Raw genomic sequence first — 17,456 nt, 5'->3', positions numbered from 1 at the left:
GGGTTCCATGAGAAGAAAGCAGTGTCATCAAAGACTACAAGGGGGCAAGGAAATGTGTCTTTAGGAATGGGCAGTAGTCCAGTCGATGAGGGTGTATGGTACTACACATTCACGGTCCCATAATGTGGTCAGTACCTAAACCTATAAGGGGCATGCTCAGAAGTGGATTCCTGGGATCAGTTACCTGAGTCCAGATTCTCTAGTTTAATGGGCATTTATATAACAGTGAGATGTAAAACGCTGAGCTTGCTAGACCGAAGAATTTGCTAAGCCTCAGCCCCAGCATGGCAAGCTATGTTTAGGGCTGAATGTGACTGTTTGATTTTCAAATCAGCAAAAGATTTTAAAACGGAAATCCCAAGGGAAGGTTGTTCAAGGTCTGGGAGATAGATTTCTAAGGCATTCTCTTCCTTGGTCCAAAGCCCTCTCTGTGATGTCTTCACTAGGTGGACACACTCACACTGGAGCAGAAGCTATTTAGTGGTCCCTACCCCTATCACATCTGTATCATCCATGAATTCAGTAACCCTCCCAATGTCCGGAATAAGGTGCGCATTCGCAGCTGGATGGACACTATAGCAAACATCAATCAGTAAGTAATCTGCGGCCCCTGGGGGCCCGTGGTGAGGGAAATGACTGAAAATTAGGGAAATCCTAGTTGTTCTTTTAAATAATTTCATCTGGGCTTTTTAGGCACTGAAACATATAAAATATAAGTGGAAAACTCAAGAAATGAGGACTTAAAACTAAAAAGCATATGTGTCTATTTATAACTTTTTATTTTCAAACTTAGAAAACTTAGGGAAAAAAATGCAAGAACAGACTGTACATGTGCATTTGACTTCATTCCTTTAGTCTTGGGGCATGGAAAAGAGTTAAATCGAGCTCTTAAACTGTGACGCTTTACATCATCGGAAAACTGGACTTGTTATGCATTCGTTATATAGACATTATATATTAAGCACTTTATATACATGAGACATTTGTTTAGAGAGTAGCTTGCTTTCTTTACCTAATAGGATCTTGAAGATAAAGAAGAAAGTAATCTTGACCTGACTAGGTCTGTATTCTCTAGTTTGAGTGTACCCTACTTCTGTTAGGTATTTAATATTTTATCTGAGATGTTCATTAGAATCTAGGCCTGACACAGTTTTGACAGTTCCTTTCTACCCCATACCCCAGCATTATTTCCAGTTTTGTAATTTTTCTTAATTTTTCTTGTTGCCTCCAGAGAGCTTATTAAGTATGAATTCTTCCCTGAAGCCACACGAAGTGAAGACGACTTAAAGAAGTGCCCCAAGTACCCCTGGGGCAGGGAAATCTACACGTTAGAGGGTGAGCGTTTACAGTGCATGGAAAGCTAAATACCTCTTAGCTAGCTGGTTGGAGAGACATGTCCTAGGGAAGATAGGATGGGAACCTTAGAATTCATCCAAATAATGGGTGTTTTGAATATCCGCAGGTAGCAGGGACCAGATAAATATTGCTTTCCCTGTATGAGTCTTTAGCATCCCTAAAATAATCAGCAGCCGTGTTGAATTAAAACTTGCTACAGTTGAGAGTTGGAAGTGACTTGAGGGTACCTGTTTCAACCTTGTTGTTTTAGAGAGAGGGAGGGAGAAGTTGAGGCTTAATGACAGCAAATGATGACCAAGATCACATCACCGAATAGGAGCAGAGCTAGTCCTGGAAGCTACGTCTCCTGGTCCAGTGCTTTTCTACCATGGGGGATGAAAGCACATTGTACATTCTGCTTACAAAGTACTGCACTGTGTGACCCTGTCGTTACTTCCACCCCAGTAGCACAGCTCATCTGTCTTCTTGTTTTAGGTGTTGTGGATGGAGCCCCATATTCCATGATTTCTGACTTCCCTTGGTTGAGATCATTACGGGCAGCAGAACCCAACAGCTTCGCCAGATACGATTTTGAAGACGATGAAGAAAGTAATTATGACCTGACTTGATTTGTATTCTCTAGTTTGAGTATATCCTGCTATACTTAATGTTTTGTTTGAGAGTTAGGAGCAGCGTAGCTTTTAAATTGCTTCCCATGTAAGTGTTTTTGTTTGCTTTTTGTTATTGTTTGGTTCTCCCCCCGCAAAAAATAGCTCTAAATTTGTACAACAGATCATCAGTTGACTTCCTGGGAATATATGGGGGTTGGTAGGAAGGATTCCTTCAGACAGACTTTCCTACCTAGATATTTTTGTTATTTAAATGTTTATAATTTTGTTACTCATTATTGAAGAATTTGTCAACTGCATTGTTTCAAAATTGTTCCAGTTATGCTAATTATTCTCCTGCTTCTTGTTGAGTAGTATGTAGGAACTTATGATTTAGGTATAGATATTTGGGGAGAAACTTGAAGAAACTTTTGAATATAATTCTAAGTGTTAGCACACTTGAATATCCATTTGTGGGAGTTTTTTAAAAGTATTTTATGAGGAAATGGATTTCATGGACTACCTCTCTGGTACGTTTTCACCGTGGGCCTTTAATCATGTGTGCTGTTTTAGGCATCAAATATGGATGTAACTAAACCAATGGGGACCCATTTCATGAGTTCTATGTACATCAATAGCATCGCATTACAGTATATGGCATATCTCATGGACCAGCTCAATCAGAGTGACTTTCCACATGATTCTGGTAATCATACATGTTTCCCCTTTTCTTTCTGATTTCCAAGGCACCATCTATGCTCCTCGAAGGAAAGGGCAGCTGTCTGCAGACATCTGTATGGAAACGATAGGAGAGGAAATTTCAGAGATGCGTCAGATGAAGAAGGGTGTGTTTCAGCGAGTAGTGGCAATTTTTATCCACTATTGTGATGTCAATGGAGAGCCAGTAGAAGATGACTACATTTGACTGGTCCCTCCTACTTTCCAGCTATTCTAGCAGAAAGCTGCTGGGGCCATCAAGCTGCCAGAGAGCTCACAGGGACTCGGGGTGTGCCGTTTGGGGGCCCTGGCTCAGTTTGGTATATAGGAAATGTATAAGGAACCTTGAAGTTATATACAAAGATTTGTACATAGAGGAAATATACAAAGACACTTCCTAAGTACCAACTTTATATCATATGTTTATACAATTTAATTTAAAAATTCATTTTAATGAAGGCGGATAATTGGAAAGAGTTCATTTTCTTCATTTTTCCTGACAGTTCATAAAGTGTCACTTTTTGGCTGAGCCCCCATTTACCATATTCTTAATAATCACTGTCATCCCCTTAAAATCTGTGCCTTTTTCTTCTCGAGCGAAGCTGTTTGAGTAAATCTGTTGAAGAGTTTTTGTGTCTGGTGTGTTTTTTTGTGTGTTACTATTAAAACACCAACTAAACCCTATAGTCAGGCGGCTATATGTTTCTGTACAAACTTGTGTTTTTTTTCTCTTGGTATTATAGTTGCCATATTTCTTAAAATAAGTAAAAAGACTCATGAGTTTTAAAAAAAAATTGAGTTTGAGGGGGAAATGGATAAGTTTCCAAAGCATTTCTAGTTATTTATTTCCACATTCAATTGTGTATATGCTTTATCTTGAATATAAAAATAAAAGTTTATTAAAAACTTTTTCTTGCCTTCGATTTGAATCCCTCTTTTTAAAGAAGAGTAGCAAATACTACATAGAAAAGGAATATGTAGAATTGTGTCTAAATAAGAAAGATTCTAGCGTAATCCAATTTCTGACCTTTCTCGTTTTTAAAATTCTGAGCTGCAAGATGATCAACTCACAGAACTCTATCCAGCAGAACACTGGGAACAGCAGAACTTCCCGAAATAGCTGGGCACCGGGAGATGGCCTTTCTCAAGGAGAGAAATAACCCTAAGATGGCAGTGACATAAGCAGTACTACAGCGTCAGGGTCAAGAGCAAAGCAGCTTAGAGCAACACCTGCATTTGAGGGATGGCTTTACCATTTGCCAGCTGAGTGACCTCACCAAATTGCTTAAACTGAAGGTCTCTGGAAAAATTTTATAAAGGCTTTCCAAATAAAATAGGTAATTGTGGTCTCTGTGAGGTGTAAGGGCCTTTAGAGATTATCTAGTCCAACTGCTTCATTTACAGGGGAATAACTGAAGCCCAGAGAAGGAAAATTGCTCACTCCGGTCAAGTCAGGCAGGACAAGAATGCACGTGCCTGATTCCTGTTGGGCTGCCTCCATATCATTAGTGTCCATAGAAATGCAGGGATGCCAGGGGCCAGCCTGGTGGCGCAGTGGTTATGTTTGCAGATTCTGCTTCAGCAGCCTGAGGTTCACTGGTTCGGATCCCGGGTGCAGACCCACACATTGCTTATCAAGCCATGCTGTGGCAGGTGTCCCACAAAGTGGAGGGAGGTGGGCACAGATGTTAGCTCAGGGCTAATCTTCAAAAAATAAAAATAAAAATTTTTAAAAAAAGAAATGCAAGTATGCCAGCAAGTTTTCCCACACTAAAGTAGCATGAACCATAATCAGTGTCTGTCTTCAAAGTTCTCTCTTCCAAGACTGAAAATTCTTCCTATTACGTTAGGAAGACGGTTAGCTACTGCATTCACTCATCTCTTCATTACTTTGTTTTTAACTCAGCTAACCCCCCTTTTAACTAAAAGAATGTGTTCCGCTCTCCAGGTTAGAACTGTGATCAGCAAGATGTAGGAAACAAATTATAGAACATTCTAGATATTTCAAAATAATACAGAATCCCCAACCCTCAGCTAAGACTCAAACCCTGGTTTTTCACTGTAACCATAAACAAATCCTCTAAATAATGCTTAGAACAGCCGCTAGAGGCCGCTGCTTTGTAACTTTTGTTGCTTTCTCTTAGTCTCAACCAACCCTCTTAGAAAAAGTAGAAGTGCGGCAGAGAGCGCTAAAATCATTCTAAAGATGCCCAGACTGGAACAACTGAAAAACAAACAGAACTTGGAAGATGCCCTCTGCAGTAGGCATTTGGTAAATTGTCTGTGGAATGAATGGCTGAGTAGTGATTGCCCTCTGGCAGAAGTCAGCACACTTTCTGTATAGGGCCAGACAGTAATATTTTAGGCTCAACTATGACAACTACTCAACCCTGCCGTTGGAGTGTGAAAGAGCCATAGAAGACGCGTCAGTGAATCGGTGGGGCCATGTTACAATAAAACTTTATGTATAGGCATAAATTTGAATTTCACATGTCACAAAATATTTTTTATTTCCCAACTGCTTAAAAAAACAAAAACCATTCTTACTTTACAGGCTGGAGGATCTGGCCACCAGGCCGCAGTTGGCCCACGCTTGCCATAGAGAATTGAATTGTCCTGTTTGTCCACTCAATTATGTGTCCCTGGCCTGTGGCGCAGTGTCTGGCACATCTTGAAAAGGACTTAAGAAACGTTTCCTTGATGGATTACTGAATTAATGTCACTGTTGGAGAGAGACTCATGTCTCTCTCATGGTGCTGTCAGGTGTATGAGTCCTAACAATCTCTGAACAACAGCTGGCACCACAGTTCTTACGGGGTCTTCATATTTGGAATCAGAAGACCTGGCTTCAGATCTGACTCCCTCAGACGACTGTTGAGTGACCTGGAGGTGGTCGCCGCCTCTATTCTGGAGCCTCAGGTTCTTCATCTATAAAATGGTAACAACAAATAATATATCCACCCCCCAGGGCAGTTGTGACGGTCCAATGACAGCCTTCAGTAAACTGGAAAATGTGACGCGAGTGGAGGTAGTATTGCTTCCACTGTAATTCCCTCTATTTTTGTTTGTTTTTTAACTAATCTTTCCATAACTTTTATGTTCCTTAGACCATATCCCAGGATGCTAGGAAGCAGAGAGAACTGGTGAGACCTTTAAGAGGAAATAAAGAATTTTTGAAAGCGTTTACCAAGTGCTTTCCGTACATCCTCATGCGAACACTGTAAAGTGTCTGATCACTACGTCCCCTACTTTACTGTTGGGGAAATTAGGGCTTAGCAGGTTAAAGATCCTGCTCAGAAACACACATCTCAGAAGGGGTGTGGTGGAAGCAGGATGTCATCAATCTGACCCCACAGCTTGTGCAACTTGAGCAGAGTCTCGGTCCCTCAAAGGGAGGGAGGGGGCCAGGTGAGGCCCATGCAAGGGCTGGCCTTCCCCACAGGGAAGCCGCCAAGTCACAGTGGCTGCTGCCGCCTAAGCTTGGAACCACTCCAGCTGACCCTCAAATGGTTAGCACAGTGCCAGAAAAACGGAGGCTGCTGATTTTCTGCTGCAGGCTTCAAACGCCCCACTCAGACGTGGGATGCTGCTAGAACATAAAAGAAATAACACTGCAAACTACACAACGTCTATCCTGTGAAATGCACACACAACTAAAAAGAATGAAGAATCACGTGTTGATGTGAAATGATGTATAAGGCGTACCGTTGAAAAAGGCAAGTTGCAGATTATGATATACAGCCTCATTTATATATAAGAACCAAAGCAAACCATATGTGTTTAGATGTATATTTGTACATATGTAAATATGCAGAACACGTTCTTGAATTATATAAGGCAGGTGATAAGGGCAATTCTTGGGAGGGGCATGGGATTCAGTTAGAGTCAAGGATATTTCGCTGTATCTATATTATTAGAACTTTTTATAACAGAGATGGATTGCATAAATACATTATTTGGATAGCCCATTATTTATATAGTCTAAAAATAGATAATTTGTATATTTAGAAATAAAATAAATTTAAAGAAGAGGAGGAAGAAAGCACTCTGTTAGAATAGAGAGATCAGAAGTGGTTTCAGCCCTGACTTCGGCCCCACATAAGCTCTGCGTCCTTGGGCAAATCACTTTTCCCTGACAAAGTCCGTTTCCTTTTCTATAAAATGAACTCAATAATCCCTCCCCCGAAGTTGCCGTGAAAGGCTCAGAGAGCTTGCTGCAAAAGTGCAGAGAAACTGTAAAGTGCCTCCCATGGTGAGCTGATGGGGCCACTGGGAGCAAAGCCAAACAGTGATCCAAGTTCCAACTGAAAAACAGGGAAGTCAAATTCCCTTCTATTGGGACCACTGCTGGTATGCGCAGCCCCAGCGATGGTCTGAGATAGAAAAGACTAATGCTCTCTTTGGGCTCACACATCTGATTTTCAGGGGCCGTTGCTGGTTATTCAGTAACTCCAGGCAGCTGAATACTGGAAACACTATGAAAGATCAGTGCAGAAGGGCCTTTCCTCCCGATCAGTCCTCTACCTGAATCCCTCCATTGTTTAAAGATGGAAATTTTGAAGCTCAGCAAGTGGAAGGGAACAGAAGAAAACAACAGAGCAAGTGAGCGGCAGCGTTTCACTCTGGAATAGGCATGTCCCAAGTTCCTCTCCAGGTCCCAAGCGGACGTGGAAGGGCAATTCTTAGGTAACATGAGGGAAGGGACACCCCGTGGCTTGTTCACTGTTCTCTCCCAGCCGAGGGTCCAACACGTGACTGTGGAATAGAGGAATCCCGATCGTGAACAGTGTTGCGCACACTTAGGACTGTGGGCTTTACAACCAGGCAGCCTGAGTTCGCATTCCAAATTCCCACTTCCTAGGTCTCTTACCTTGGGCCGGTCACCAGATCTCTCAGCTGAGCTTTGCTCATCTGGAAAGCAGGGGAAATTCTGGTCTTTGTAAGGATTTTATGAGGATTAAATGAGATAAACCACGTAAAGCACTTACCACGGAGCCTAGCAGAAAGGAGCTCATCAAATGTTCGCTTCCCTTATTATTGCTACATTGTTATTATTATTATTATTATTATTATTATTATCATCATCTAAGATATGTTCTGAGATGAGCTGAAAAAAAAGGGAAAGGGAAAGGAGAAACCTAATTTGAATTGAATATAATAGTAGTTAAAAATAAAAGCAGCTTCGCTTCCCTTCTCTCTACGTTTCCAAAACGTGTGGAATGCAACTTGTCATTAAATCATATTAACTCAAGGTTTGGCAGTTCATCTCTGGTAAATTCTCTTTCAACCCCTCCTAGCTTACATTGTCCCTCACGAGAGGTGGGGTGACCCTGACAGCTCTCCAACACCCCTTATCTCCCTTTTGAACATGGAAGCATTGGGCAAGCTCTGAGCATTGGCTTCCAGTTAGACCTTAATAATTTTGTTGTATTTTCATTTATTTATCTCTATGGCTGCTTTCTATTTATGCAACTAATACTGATTTTCTATTTTAGATACTGATATAATGTTTCTTTCTAAAATAAATTTATGTAAGTGAAAACTTGAATTGACTTAAATAAAAATGTTAAGTAAATAACAGTACAGGCAGGACACATACTTGGTAAAAATCCTAACAGTGGCCCTTGGATGACGCATATTGGAGCGCTCACAACAGTCCCACCAGCTCAGAGATTCTCTCCATTTTGTAGATGAGACGATGTTGCGTTAACACCCAACGCAACACAGTGTCCCAAACTTGGGCCTTCAAATCCATCCCTGATTTGTTTAAATTAAAACCAAATATTCGGCCTCAGTTTCCTAGACTGGAAGGAAAAGAAATTGCAAATTACAGCTGGAAGAGCTAAGTGCCTTAGTCTTTTTTCCCCCTAGATTAGCAGTTACAGGAAGAACTTTGACCAGAGGAAAGCCAAGTAACAGAGAAAAAGAGAAAAGCAACACTGATCACTCACCAAAGGGAGAAAAATGGGTAGACAGCACAGCACCAAGGAGATAATATTTTTGTTCTTACTTGAAGACAATATTAAAGGCAATTTAGTTACAGCCACTCCCCAGCCCCTCCCTGGATCCCCTCCCTCATCCATCCCCACGCCCACCCCACCATGCCCCAGCTAGACAGCAATTTGCCCGAGGACAGAGCAAGCTAGCAGCATGAAGTAGAAAGGTCGGTGAGATGACAAGGTGAATCTCAGAAAGAACCACTTTTTCTACCAACCCATCCTCCCGTCCTCAGGTGTCAGTTGAAGAAGTCGGTTTTTCTCACTTTTGCTTTCTAGCTGCTGATCGTGAGCTGGCTGGGGAGTTTCAGGGCTTCTACCGGACGGCCCGTGGGCTGGAGAGTCAAGTTAAGAAGAAGCACGGGTGAAGCCCCACTATCCCAGACATGGGACAGTCTGGCTGCAGCATCCATCACTCCAGGGATTGTCAAGGCTAATTTAGCAGATGTGGCTGGGAGCACATGCCCCTCCTCCCCCGGGGCATCTCTTCTTCACACTGCAGGCTTCGTGGAGGAGAGTGGCCTTCTCAGAGAAGAAGGCGAGATATAGGTCTCCTCTTTCCTTGAACAAGTTCTAAGGCTCCTCCTTCTGAGTCTTCCATACACATGTTATATTACCTGGATTCCTGGAAGCCAGAGATGTAATTTATGCCAGGCTAGCAGCTGTCCAGACAGAGCAAGTCTGGTCCTGTCCTGTGAACCTCCAACAAAGCCCTGGTCCGAAGAGACAACCAAGTTTGCTTGTGAGGTCCTCTCTGCAAAGGAGGTCATCTTCTTGACAATGGTGAGGGGTCCTATTCCTACAATTGCTGTCCTTTCCCTGGTTGGGGTGCTGGTGACCTCTACAGACACCAACGATGGGCTGGCCCACAGAAGCATGTCCAGAGAGTCTGGAAGATTTGGACCCATGATATGGTAAGAACTCATTTTCCCACCTATGTTGTAACCTGCAGATCCCTGCTGAATCCAAGTTACCATTTAATATGGGAGACCTGCCACTGAGAAATTACATTTTACATAAGCAGATATGCTTGCTAAGCTCCTGGGAAGAGAAGCATTTCATAGGGAAGAAATCCTCCTGTATTTGTGTGTAAGCATGTATGCATTAAATAGTAGATCCTATCGACTTTGGGGGCAGCGAGCAAAGTTTACCGGCTGCCTCAAAGCACTAGACCTGTTTCTCTTTGCTGCGATCTGGTTCTGTGATTTCTGTCTTAGTCCTTCCCTAAGAAGTTCTTTGTGCTTCGAGAACAGAGACCACATTTAGACAACATGTGGAGAACTCTGGACTCCCAAATTCACTCATCTCTGCCTTTCCCATGAAAAAGTGAAAAAGGGAAATGCAACTCTGAGGAGGCTTATTAATCCTCAGCACACGGAGGGTCCCATCAGTGGGGTGACCAACCAGCCTGGTTGGCCTGGACTGAGAGGTTTCCTGGGATGTGGGACTTTCAGTGCTAAAACCAGGGTGGTTGGTCACCGGAGTCCTATGTGGAGTCTGGCCATTCTTCATCATATCTGGGGACAGAGAGAGGAGGAGGGCTAATGGATTCCGCCCTCCCAGATGAAGTAGGTGATGAGGCAATTGTGGCTTCTAAGACCACTTAGGAAGGAAAGCAGGGTCAACAGACCAAGTAGAAGGGCAAGGGGAAGTGGTGAGGTTAGAAAGTTCTGGCATATCTATGTCTGTAGTGTGTGTGACATATACACGCCGCCCACCACCATCCATATCGCTGTTTCTTAGGCTTCCCTATAAGGACCAGCAATCAATACTTTCAACACGGTTTTTATCAGCAGCCAAAAGAGAGACAACTGAAAAAATCTGCCCCCAGAGTCTCATCCCAGGGTGGAATAATTCACCTCAAGACAAAATAATTTGCTGGCAGCTTTGACATCAGGGAAGCATCTCATTAGGAACTTGGAGGAAGTGAGATGCTGGAAAAGATGTAGAAGAAGTGGTAACTCCAGGAGCTTCACTGGAAGGGGCCAGTGAAGTTTCTGAAGAAAGTAAGCTGGTCTGTGGTTAAGTTTTTGCCCAAAGGAGCAGGCCACCCTGCCTGAGACCAGGCACTGCCTCAGCACAGGGCCCCAAAAGCCCCAAAGAGGGGTCTTATTGGAGCAACTGCGTTTCCCTCCCCAAATCTGAGCTGTCACTCTGGCCATTCTCCATCAACATTCTCAGTGAAGGTCGAAGTCCTTTTCCCATTGTCATAGGAGGGGAATGAATCTTGAGCAAATGACCTCAACACCAGTATGCTAATGAGAAAATGTCATCTTTAAAGACACGAACACACATCTCAGACCAGCTGTAAAGCTGCCTTTTGGTAATGGATCCAAAACCAAAACTTAAGCAGAGTTTCCAAAGTCTATCCTCAAGAAAAAGGAAAAGAAAAATGTTCATATCTATAAACCAAAAAATATTGATGCTTCAGTACTTGTCAGTATTTCAGGGCTTCTGGACAGACATCTTGGCATCGATAACCCAACTTCATTAAAAGAGCCTTGATTGATTCACCCACCAAAGCACATCCAGAAGAAGACGGCCAGAATGGAGAGGAAATCAGAGCTGTTTAGTTTAGAGAGATTTAAAAGGTTGGGTGGGTGGCAGATCATTGTCTTCCAATATCTAAGGGCTCTCAAAGGGAAGAGAGGGCCAAGTGCATGGCCCCAGAAGGAAGCTGGAGCAGTGACAGATTTGTGTTCCAACAAAGGAAAGAACGTCTTTATAATTAAAGCTTTCCCACAATAAAAGAAACTGTATTAGGAGGTAGTGAGCTCCTGTCCCTGGAGGTGTGCAAGCAGAGACTGACCAACTTCCAGGAATGCTATGGAGGATACTACCCTTGCGTCAGGTGGGAGGCTCAATCTGACGATGCCTGAAGTCCCTTCTCAACTCTGAGATCCTCCATGCTCTGGCCTGGGGTCCTGTCCAACGCTGACCTCCATGTACCTTCCCTGGGCCCTCGGCCCCGCTGCCTCATGCCTCACTGGTGGTGATGAGGGTCAGGAGAGATGCCAGGGTGTCCTTTTCATGCAGACACAGATGGGAATGAATGGCTTAGTTGTGAGCCACGTCTTCAATCAGAAGCACGATTCCAGGGATTCTGGGTCATTGTGTATGGGCAGTTTCTCAAGTTCCTGGTGATGTCCACTGTGCAGAACTGTATACCTAGGGAGGAAGAAAAGAAAACGTGAGAATTCAACAGAAATCCTTCAAATGCACCAAAGAGAGCACTCCCACCACTCTTGACTTCCTTTCTACTGCATGCTTCTCAGAGCATGGCGAGGTGGGATGGGAAGCAGGTGGGACTCCATCGAGAAGGAAAGCCAAAGAACTACACCCAACTTGCTCATGGTAAAGGTGAGGAACGAAAGGCCTGGAGGAAACAACAGGCCCAGGGTTACACAGCGAGTGAGTGGCAGAGCTGGGACTAGAACCCAGATTTCTTTTCTCCCAACGAAGCCTGGAGCTCCTGTGTTACTCATCAAAATGGACCCTATGTACCACCTCAAGCTGAACCTCAACATGCTAAGTCCCCTCCACCAGCCACGGTTCTGGGTTCAGCAATACCGGAGTGCTGACTTTAGAGAGCGATAAACCACTCAGAGCCTGAAAGACAATGTCACTGTATTTGTTCCTTTGATTCCTTTTGGTGACATTTTGGAAGAGTAAGTCAATTAGATGAATCAAACAGCAAGTTGACTCTAAGCATCTCAGTGAAATTTACTACTTGACAAATGTTTATTATTTCTCTGCAGTACCACACAGTTGCGCTCAATATGTTAATTGCATTTAATCAGTCTCAATTGCAAGTAGGTCTTGTCATCAGTAACCCAGATTCCAGCATCTGGCAGTTACTCTTGTGAAATTTCTACAGGATTTAGGAACGCTATCATCACTCACTTCCCTGAGGCCAGTGTCAAGCCCGGTCAGTAAAACAATTAAACACACAGTCAGTTATTTGGCATCATATGTTGACAACCAGCTTGTTGGTAGGTTCTCATGAATTACATTTATGAGGTGCTTTGATAAACTAATTTAGTGCTCACTTCTCTCGATTGGGTGGTATGAACCAGGTACTAGACTAAGCCCTCTCCAAGCATTACCCTATTCAATCTTCACAACAGCCCTGGGAGATAGTATTATGGTCATTTTTCAGCTAAGCAAAATGACACATAGCTTCAACGACTTGCCCAAGGGAATACGGGAAATGTGCAAAGATACAGCCAATCAAACCCAGTCTATTGGATGCCAGCACCCACGTGCTTAACTGTTCTCACACAGCCCATGACCAGTATAAATTCCGAACTGTGGGTCTCAACAGGGACAAGTGGAGGCATTTTTGGTTGTCAAGGCAGGGGCGGTGCTATTAGCATCTAGTGCATAGAGACCAGGGATGCTGCTAAACGTTGTCCGATACACAGCATAGTCTCCCACAACAAAGAATTATCTGGCCCCATACACCCAGAGTGCCAAGATTGAGAAACCCTGATCTAGAATAAAAAGTCCCCTTAGCTGGCTAGAAGCAGGTGTCAGCTGAGGAACACAAAGTGAAGGGCACCAGTCTGAGCTCTCACAGAACCGTCCACTGCCACTGCTGCTGAGGTGCAGGTGAGCCGAGGGGATACGACTGGAGGAACCCCAAGCACCTGCTAGATGAGTGCTGAAGAGAATTAAGTGGGAAAGGCTCTAGAAAGGGTCAGATCATGCACTCTTAATGAGGGTGGCCAAGGAAGGTCCCAGTGAGACACGTGAGTAACGACCTTAGGGAAGTGAGTTTTCCACCTATTCGGTCATAAACTCTCAGCCTCAAAACTGCCCCTCTGTGTTTGGCTTTGTGATGCTGCAAACCAAACGTGGGCTCTGCAGGCTGGCTTCTATCAGGATCTTCCAACAGGGGGCGCTGGAGGGGAACTGGAAGCCTACGCGAAGGAAATGCTTCTCCTGTGAGCTTCCTGTCTGCTTGTGGTGCCTGCGAGCCTTGCCCCAGAAACGCTTCTTCAGCCCAGCAGAGATGGCGCCTTTCTGTAGCAGCAGCTGAGTCTCGTTTACAGTCTTCCCAACTCCTGCTTCATCAGCTTCACGGCAGCCCCTCAGAGACATCAGCTCTATCGGGCCAGTGCCTCCCTGTCAGAGATCTAAGTTTCTGCTCTGTGGGGCCCCTCCTCTAATTTTCTAAGTTTTTGTGGTTGTTCCCTTTGGTCCCTGAGCCCTAGAGGCAGTAGTTGTGTCCTGGAGTTTCTACTTCCGTAATATCTTAGAGTGTTCTTTTATACCCTTTCAGTAGTTAACAACTATATGCCTAATTAACAATTTTTTATATTAAAATATTGTTTCAATAACTGGTGTGGTTTCTGTCTCCTGACTGGATCCCATGAGATAACAGTGGGGGACAGAGGCATGTGCATATCTGGGAGAAGAACCTTCCAGATAGAGGGAACAGCAAATGCAAAGGCCCTGAGGCTAGATCCTGTCTGGAATGTCTGAGGAACAGCAAGGATGCTGGGGGCTGAGGCAGAAAGAATGAGGGGAGGATGGAAGGAATTGAGAAATGAGGTCTGTATAGGAGCCAAAGCCAGAGTGTGTGGGAGGTGGGGGCATGGCTTGTAGATCCCCATAAGGCTGTGGCTTTACTCCATGTGACGGGGGCCATGGTGGGGTTGAGCAGTGCCCTGACATGATCTGAATGCCCTCTCAGCTAGCACTATTGAGAGTAGATGGAATGGAGGTGGGGTGTAGACAGGGAGGCCAATTAAGAGGTTACAGCAATAATCCGGGTGAGAGAGCAGTTTGCTGTTGTTTTAATTCCACCAGAAGGTTTAGCCTTTACAACTTTTCTCAGATTCTGTCATGTGTGTCTATGTTTCCCTTGCCTTGTCTCACCAACTAGAGGCTGTGTCATGTGGCACTGTGACCTCAAGCGTGACTTGAGCCAGACAGACCGAGTTCCCCCTCACCAGCTCTGTGATACTTAGCAAGTTATTTAACCTCTCTGTGCCTCACTTCCGTCCTCTGTAACCAACAGTGATGATACCCACCTCACAGTATTGGCGTGTGGATTAAGTCACATAGTACATGAAAAACATTAGCACAGGGTCTGGCACACAGTAGAATCTCAATATATTGAAACCAGAATTATTCTATTTACTTCTTTCCCTCAATACCTCATCATGAGTACATAATAACAACGACAATATGTGTACAGCAGGTTACTGTTCAGAAATGTTTTCCACCTTACTTGTTTGATAGGTAAAACCTAAGAGGACTCAAGAAATAGAAGGCTCCCAGATCTTACCTTTCTCCCCCTTTTCAGAATCACAACCCACTTTTGGCAAGCATACACACTAAAGCAGAAACAAGCGACTTTCCCATCCACGGTTCCTTTTGTAAGTAGCTCTACAGGCCAGGAGATGAGACTGATATCATACAGAGAGGGGAAAAGGGAGGCTGGGAGCAGTTGCCTGAGTATCTGAGCATCATACTAAGGGAGTGGCAGAGCCTGGCCAGGACCACACTCAGACTCCCACCTGTTGCTCTTGCCCCTGAGTGGCATTGCTTATTGACTCAAATATGGGTCTTCAATAAAGGACTCAGAACCAAACACCCCCATGAAATGGGCTGCACTCCAGTGTCTGAGGTGTGAGGATATGCCTGAAGTGGATGCTTGTGCAAGAGAAACTTGAATGATAATCATAAGAAATCATACATAGCTCAATTTATTGAGGAATTAGGATGTGTGCCAGGCACCATTTTTAGTAATCCCATACATTGTGTCATTTATATCATACACTTTTCACAACCCTAAGTGGTGGCTACTATACTTAGACCTACTTTACAGATGAAAAGAAGCTCAGAGAAGTTAAGCAATTTATGTCAGGTCACAGCGCCCATGATGCTCACACTCAAACTCAAAACACACTCCTGAACCTTCCCCCGCTTCACGGCTAAGTCACTTCCGCTGGCGATCCATGGCACCTTCTCCCACATCACGTTCAAATGAGATTTCTGATCACGTAAGATTTGCTGCCATGGAACGCAGGCACACCTCTACAGCTGCCTTTCGCTCTTTTCTCCTAAGTGTCCATTTCTCACGTGCTGATAAGCCAGTCGCTCAGGAAAAACTGGAAGAGAGGTGTGGGGATGGAGTGGATATTCCGGCAGAGTGTCCCTTTATCCTGAGTGCAGCAGAAAAGCAGCCACTCTCATTAAAGGTGGGGTGGGCAAACAGCACGTCTTCTAACGACACCATTTGGGTGGGTGCTCTTGCCATGGTATGGTGGTGATGCACACAGAAAGGAGGAACTAGTCTGGGATTTCCCTGGCAGGACTCAAGCAGAGGGCAGTGCCTTTCAGATGGAGTCTGGCCTGCAGAGGCATTCCCTGGGCTTAGGAATTCCCAAGGCTCCGTGAGACATATGTTTTTAATTTGGTATTTTTCACTTTCATGGTAAATAACAATTCATTCGAGCAGATTTGAGATCCTCTCACACTGCCTGGTTAATTCAGGCTCGCATTTGCATTCGGGTCCACTCTGATGCTGCAGGGACCATGGCTAACTTTACGCAGCATTTCTCAGACTAGGATGCATGAACCCCCAGCAGCCTACGGGCATATCATGGGGATCTACGCAGTCTCAGCTTGAGGAACACTGAGGAAAATAAAGCACATGATACTGAAGGCAAACAGCACACCATTCAAATCCTCACTCTACCGTTTACTAGTTGTGTGACCTGGTCCAGCAGATTAGTCCCACCTACCTCACAGCTTTGTTGTGACGATAAAATTAACATCTAGACAGGGCTTAGAGAGAGGATGGACAGAGTGGGTGTAGGAATCTTCACTGTTAAGAAAACCAAGGTTCAGAAAATGTGACTTTCCCAGGGTCAGAGAAGGAGTTACGCAGGAATGGTTAAGAATACAGGCTCTTAAGGCAGGATGCCTGGGTTAAATCCCGACTTTGGTATTGAATAGCTCTGTGAATTACTCCAAACGTTCTTGGTTGTTGTGGGCATTAAATGAGATAATCCACAAAATTGCTTATTAGAATAGCGCCTGCCAAGGAGTAAGCACACCGTTAAGGGAAATTAGTACTGTTGCTATTTGATGATCAAGGTAAGACTGGAACTCAGTACTTTATTGCTGATTCAATGCAGAAATCCATTCCTTAGTAATCGACCAGATGTTTGTTCACTCAGCAATTGATCCCAGGGCTGAAAGAAACCTTCAAGATGGCTTTACAGACAAAGAAACAGCCCCAGAGAGAGAGTATCTGACAGAAGGACAAAAGTCCCCTGGTTCTGCTGGTGTAAGATCTTACTTGCGGTCTCACAGCTGCACTGGTGGAAAGCAGACCCCAGATGTATGGGTGTACCCGGGCAGTTCGAGTCCAGATGAAAAAACTCACTGCTGTTTCCCAAGCAACAGCAAGCCAGGAGGCAGCTCCCCTGAAGCTGGGTTGCTCCCCCCCCTCGGCATTAATTTGCTCAAACAGGACAACAGGAGTCATAATAGCTTTGGTAATTACCTGTGTCTACAATTCATTCACTGAGCAATTAGCACGCTGCTCAGAATGCCGTCATCAGCCACACACTAACAGCCCATCCGCCTGCCCAGCCGAGCACTATGAGGAAATGATCAGACTTCATTACCCATCCCCTGCCCCCCGCTGCACAGCAGTGCTCTTACAGGGGTGTTTGCAAGAAGATGTTTTAATTATTAAGATATAAGGTGCATGGGTTTGAAGAGAGTTTCACAAAAGCTGGAGCCCCATCACCTGGAAACAAAGCTCTCGCATCGGGTG

At 44.4% G+C, this 17,456-nt stretch overlaps 2 protein-coding genes across 10 annotated transcripts in view; one reads left to right on the top strand and one right to left on the bottom strand.

Moving 5' to 3' along the window:
• The window catches only part of FBXO38 (F-box protein 38), a 55,059-nt gene extending 51,770 nt beyond the window's left edge, over positions 1–3,289 (top strand). For all 6 annotated transcript variants that reach the window (XM_046665693.1, XM_046665694.1, XM_046665698.1 and 3 more), the window contains 4 exons: positions 447–592; positions 1,232–1,335; positions 1,831–1,944; positions 2,690–3,289. In XM_046665693.1, coding sequence (XP_046521649.1) covers positions 447–592; positions 1,232–1,335; positions 1,831–1,944; positions 2,690–2,868 — 543 coding nt within the window. In that variant the 3' untranslated portion in view covers positions 2,869–3,289. The remainder of the gene's footprint in view (positions 1–446; positions 593–1,231; positions 1,336–1,830; positions 1,945–2,689) is intronic.
• Positions 1–17,456, bottom strand: part of HTR4 (5-hydroxytryptamine receptor 4) — a 181,489-nt gene that overhangs the window by 5,120 nt on the left and 158,913 nt on the right. For 2 of the 4 annotated variants that reach the window (XR_006889297.1, XR_006889300.1), the window contains 3 exons: positions 8,875–11,824; positions 8,260–8,464; positions 7,304–7,767 (listed from right to left, as the gene is read on the bottom strand). The gene's annotated coding sequence lies outside the window, so the exon portion shown is untranslated. Of the gene's footprint in view, positions 1–4,352; positions 4,365–7,303; positions 7,768–8,259; positions 8,465–8,874; positions 11,825–17,456 lie in introns of those variants that run through there. The other 2 variants (XR_006889298.1, XR_006889299.1) reach the window with 2 other exon arrangements.

This window comes from Equus quagga, chromosome 7 (assembly GCF_021613505.1).
Source record: "Equus quagga isolate Etosha38 chromosome 7, UCLA_HA_Equagga_1.0, whole genome shotgun sequence".
Classification (NCBI taxonomy): Eukaryota; Metazoa; Chordata; class Mammalia; order Perissodactyla; family Equidae; genus Equus; species Equus quagga.
The sequence above is the reverse complement of the archived record's forward strand: the minus strand, read 5'-3'. Positions and strand labels throughout refer to the sequence as shown.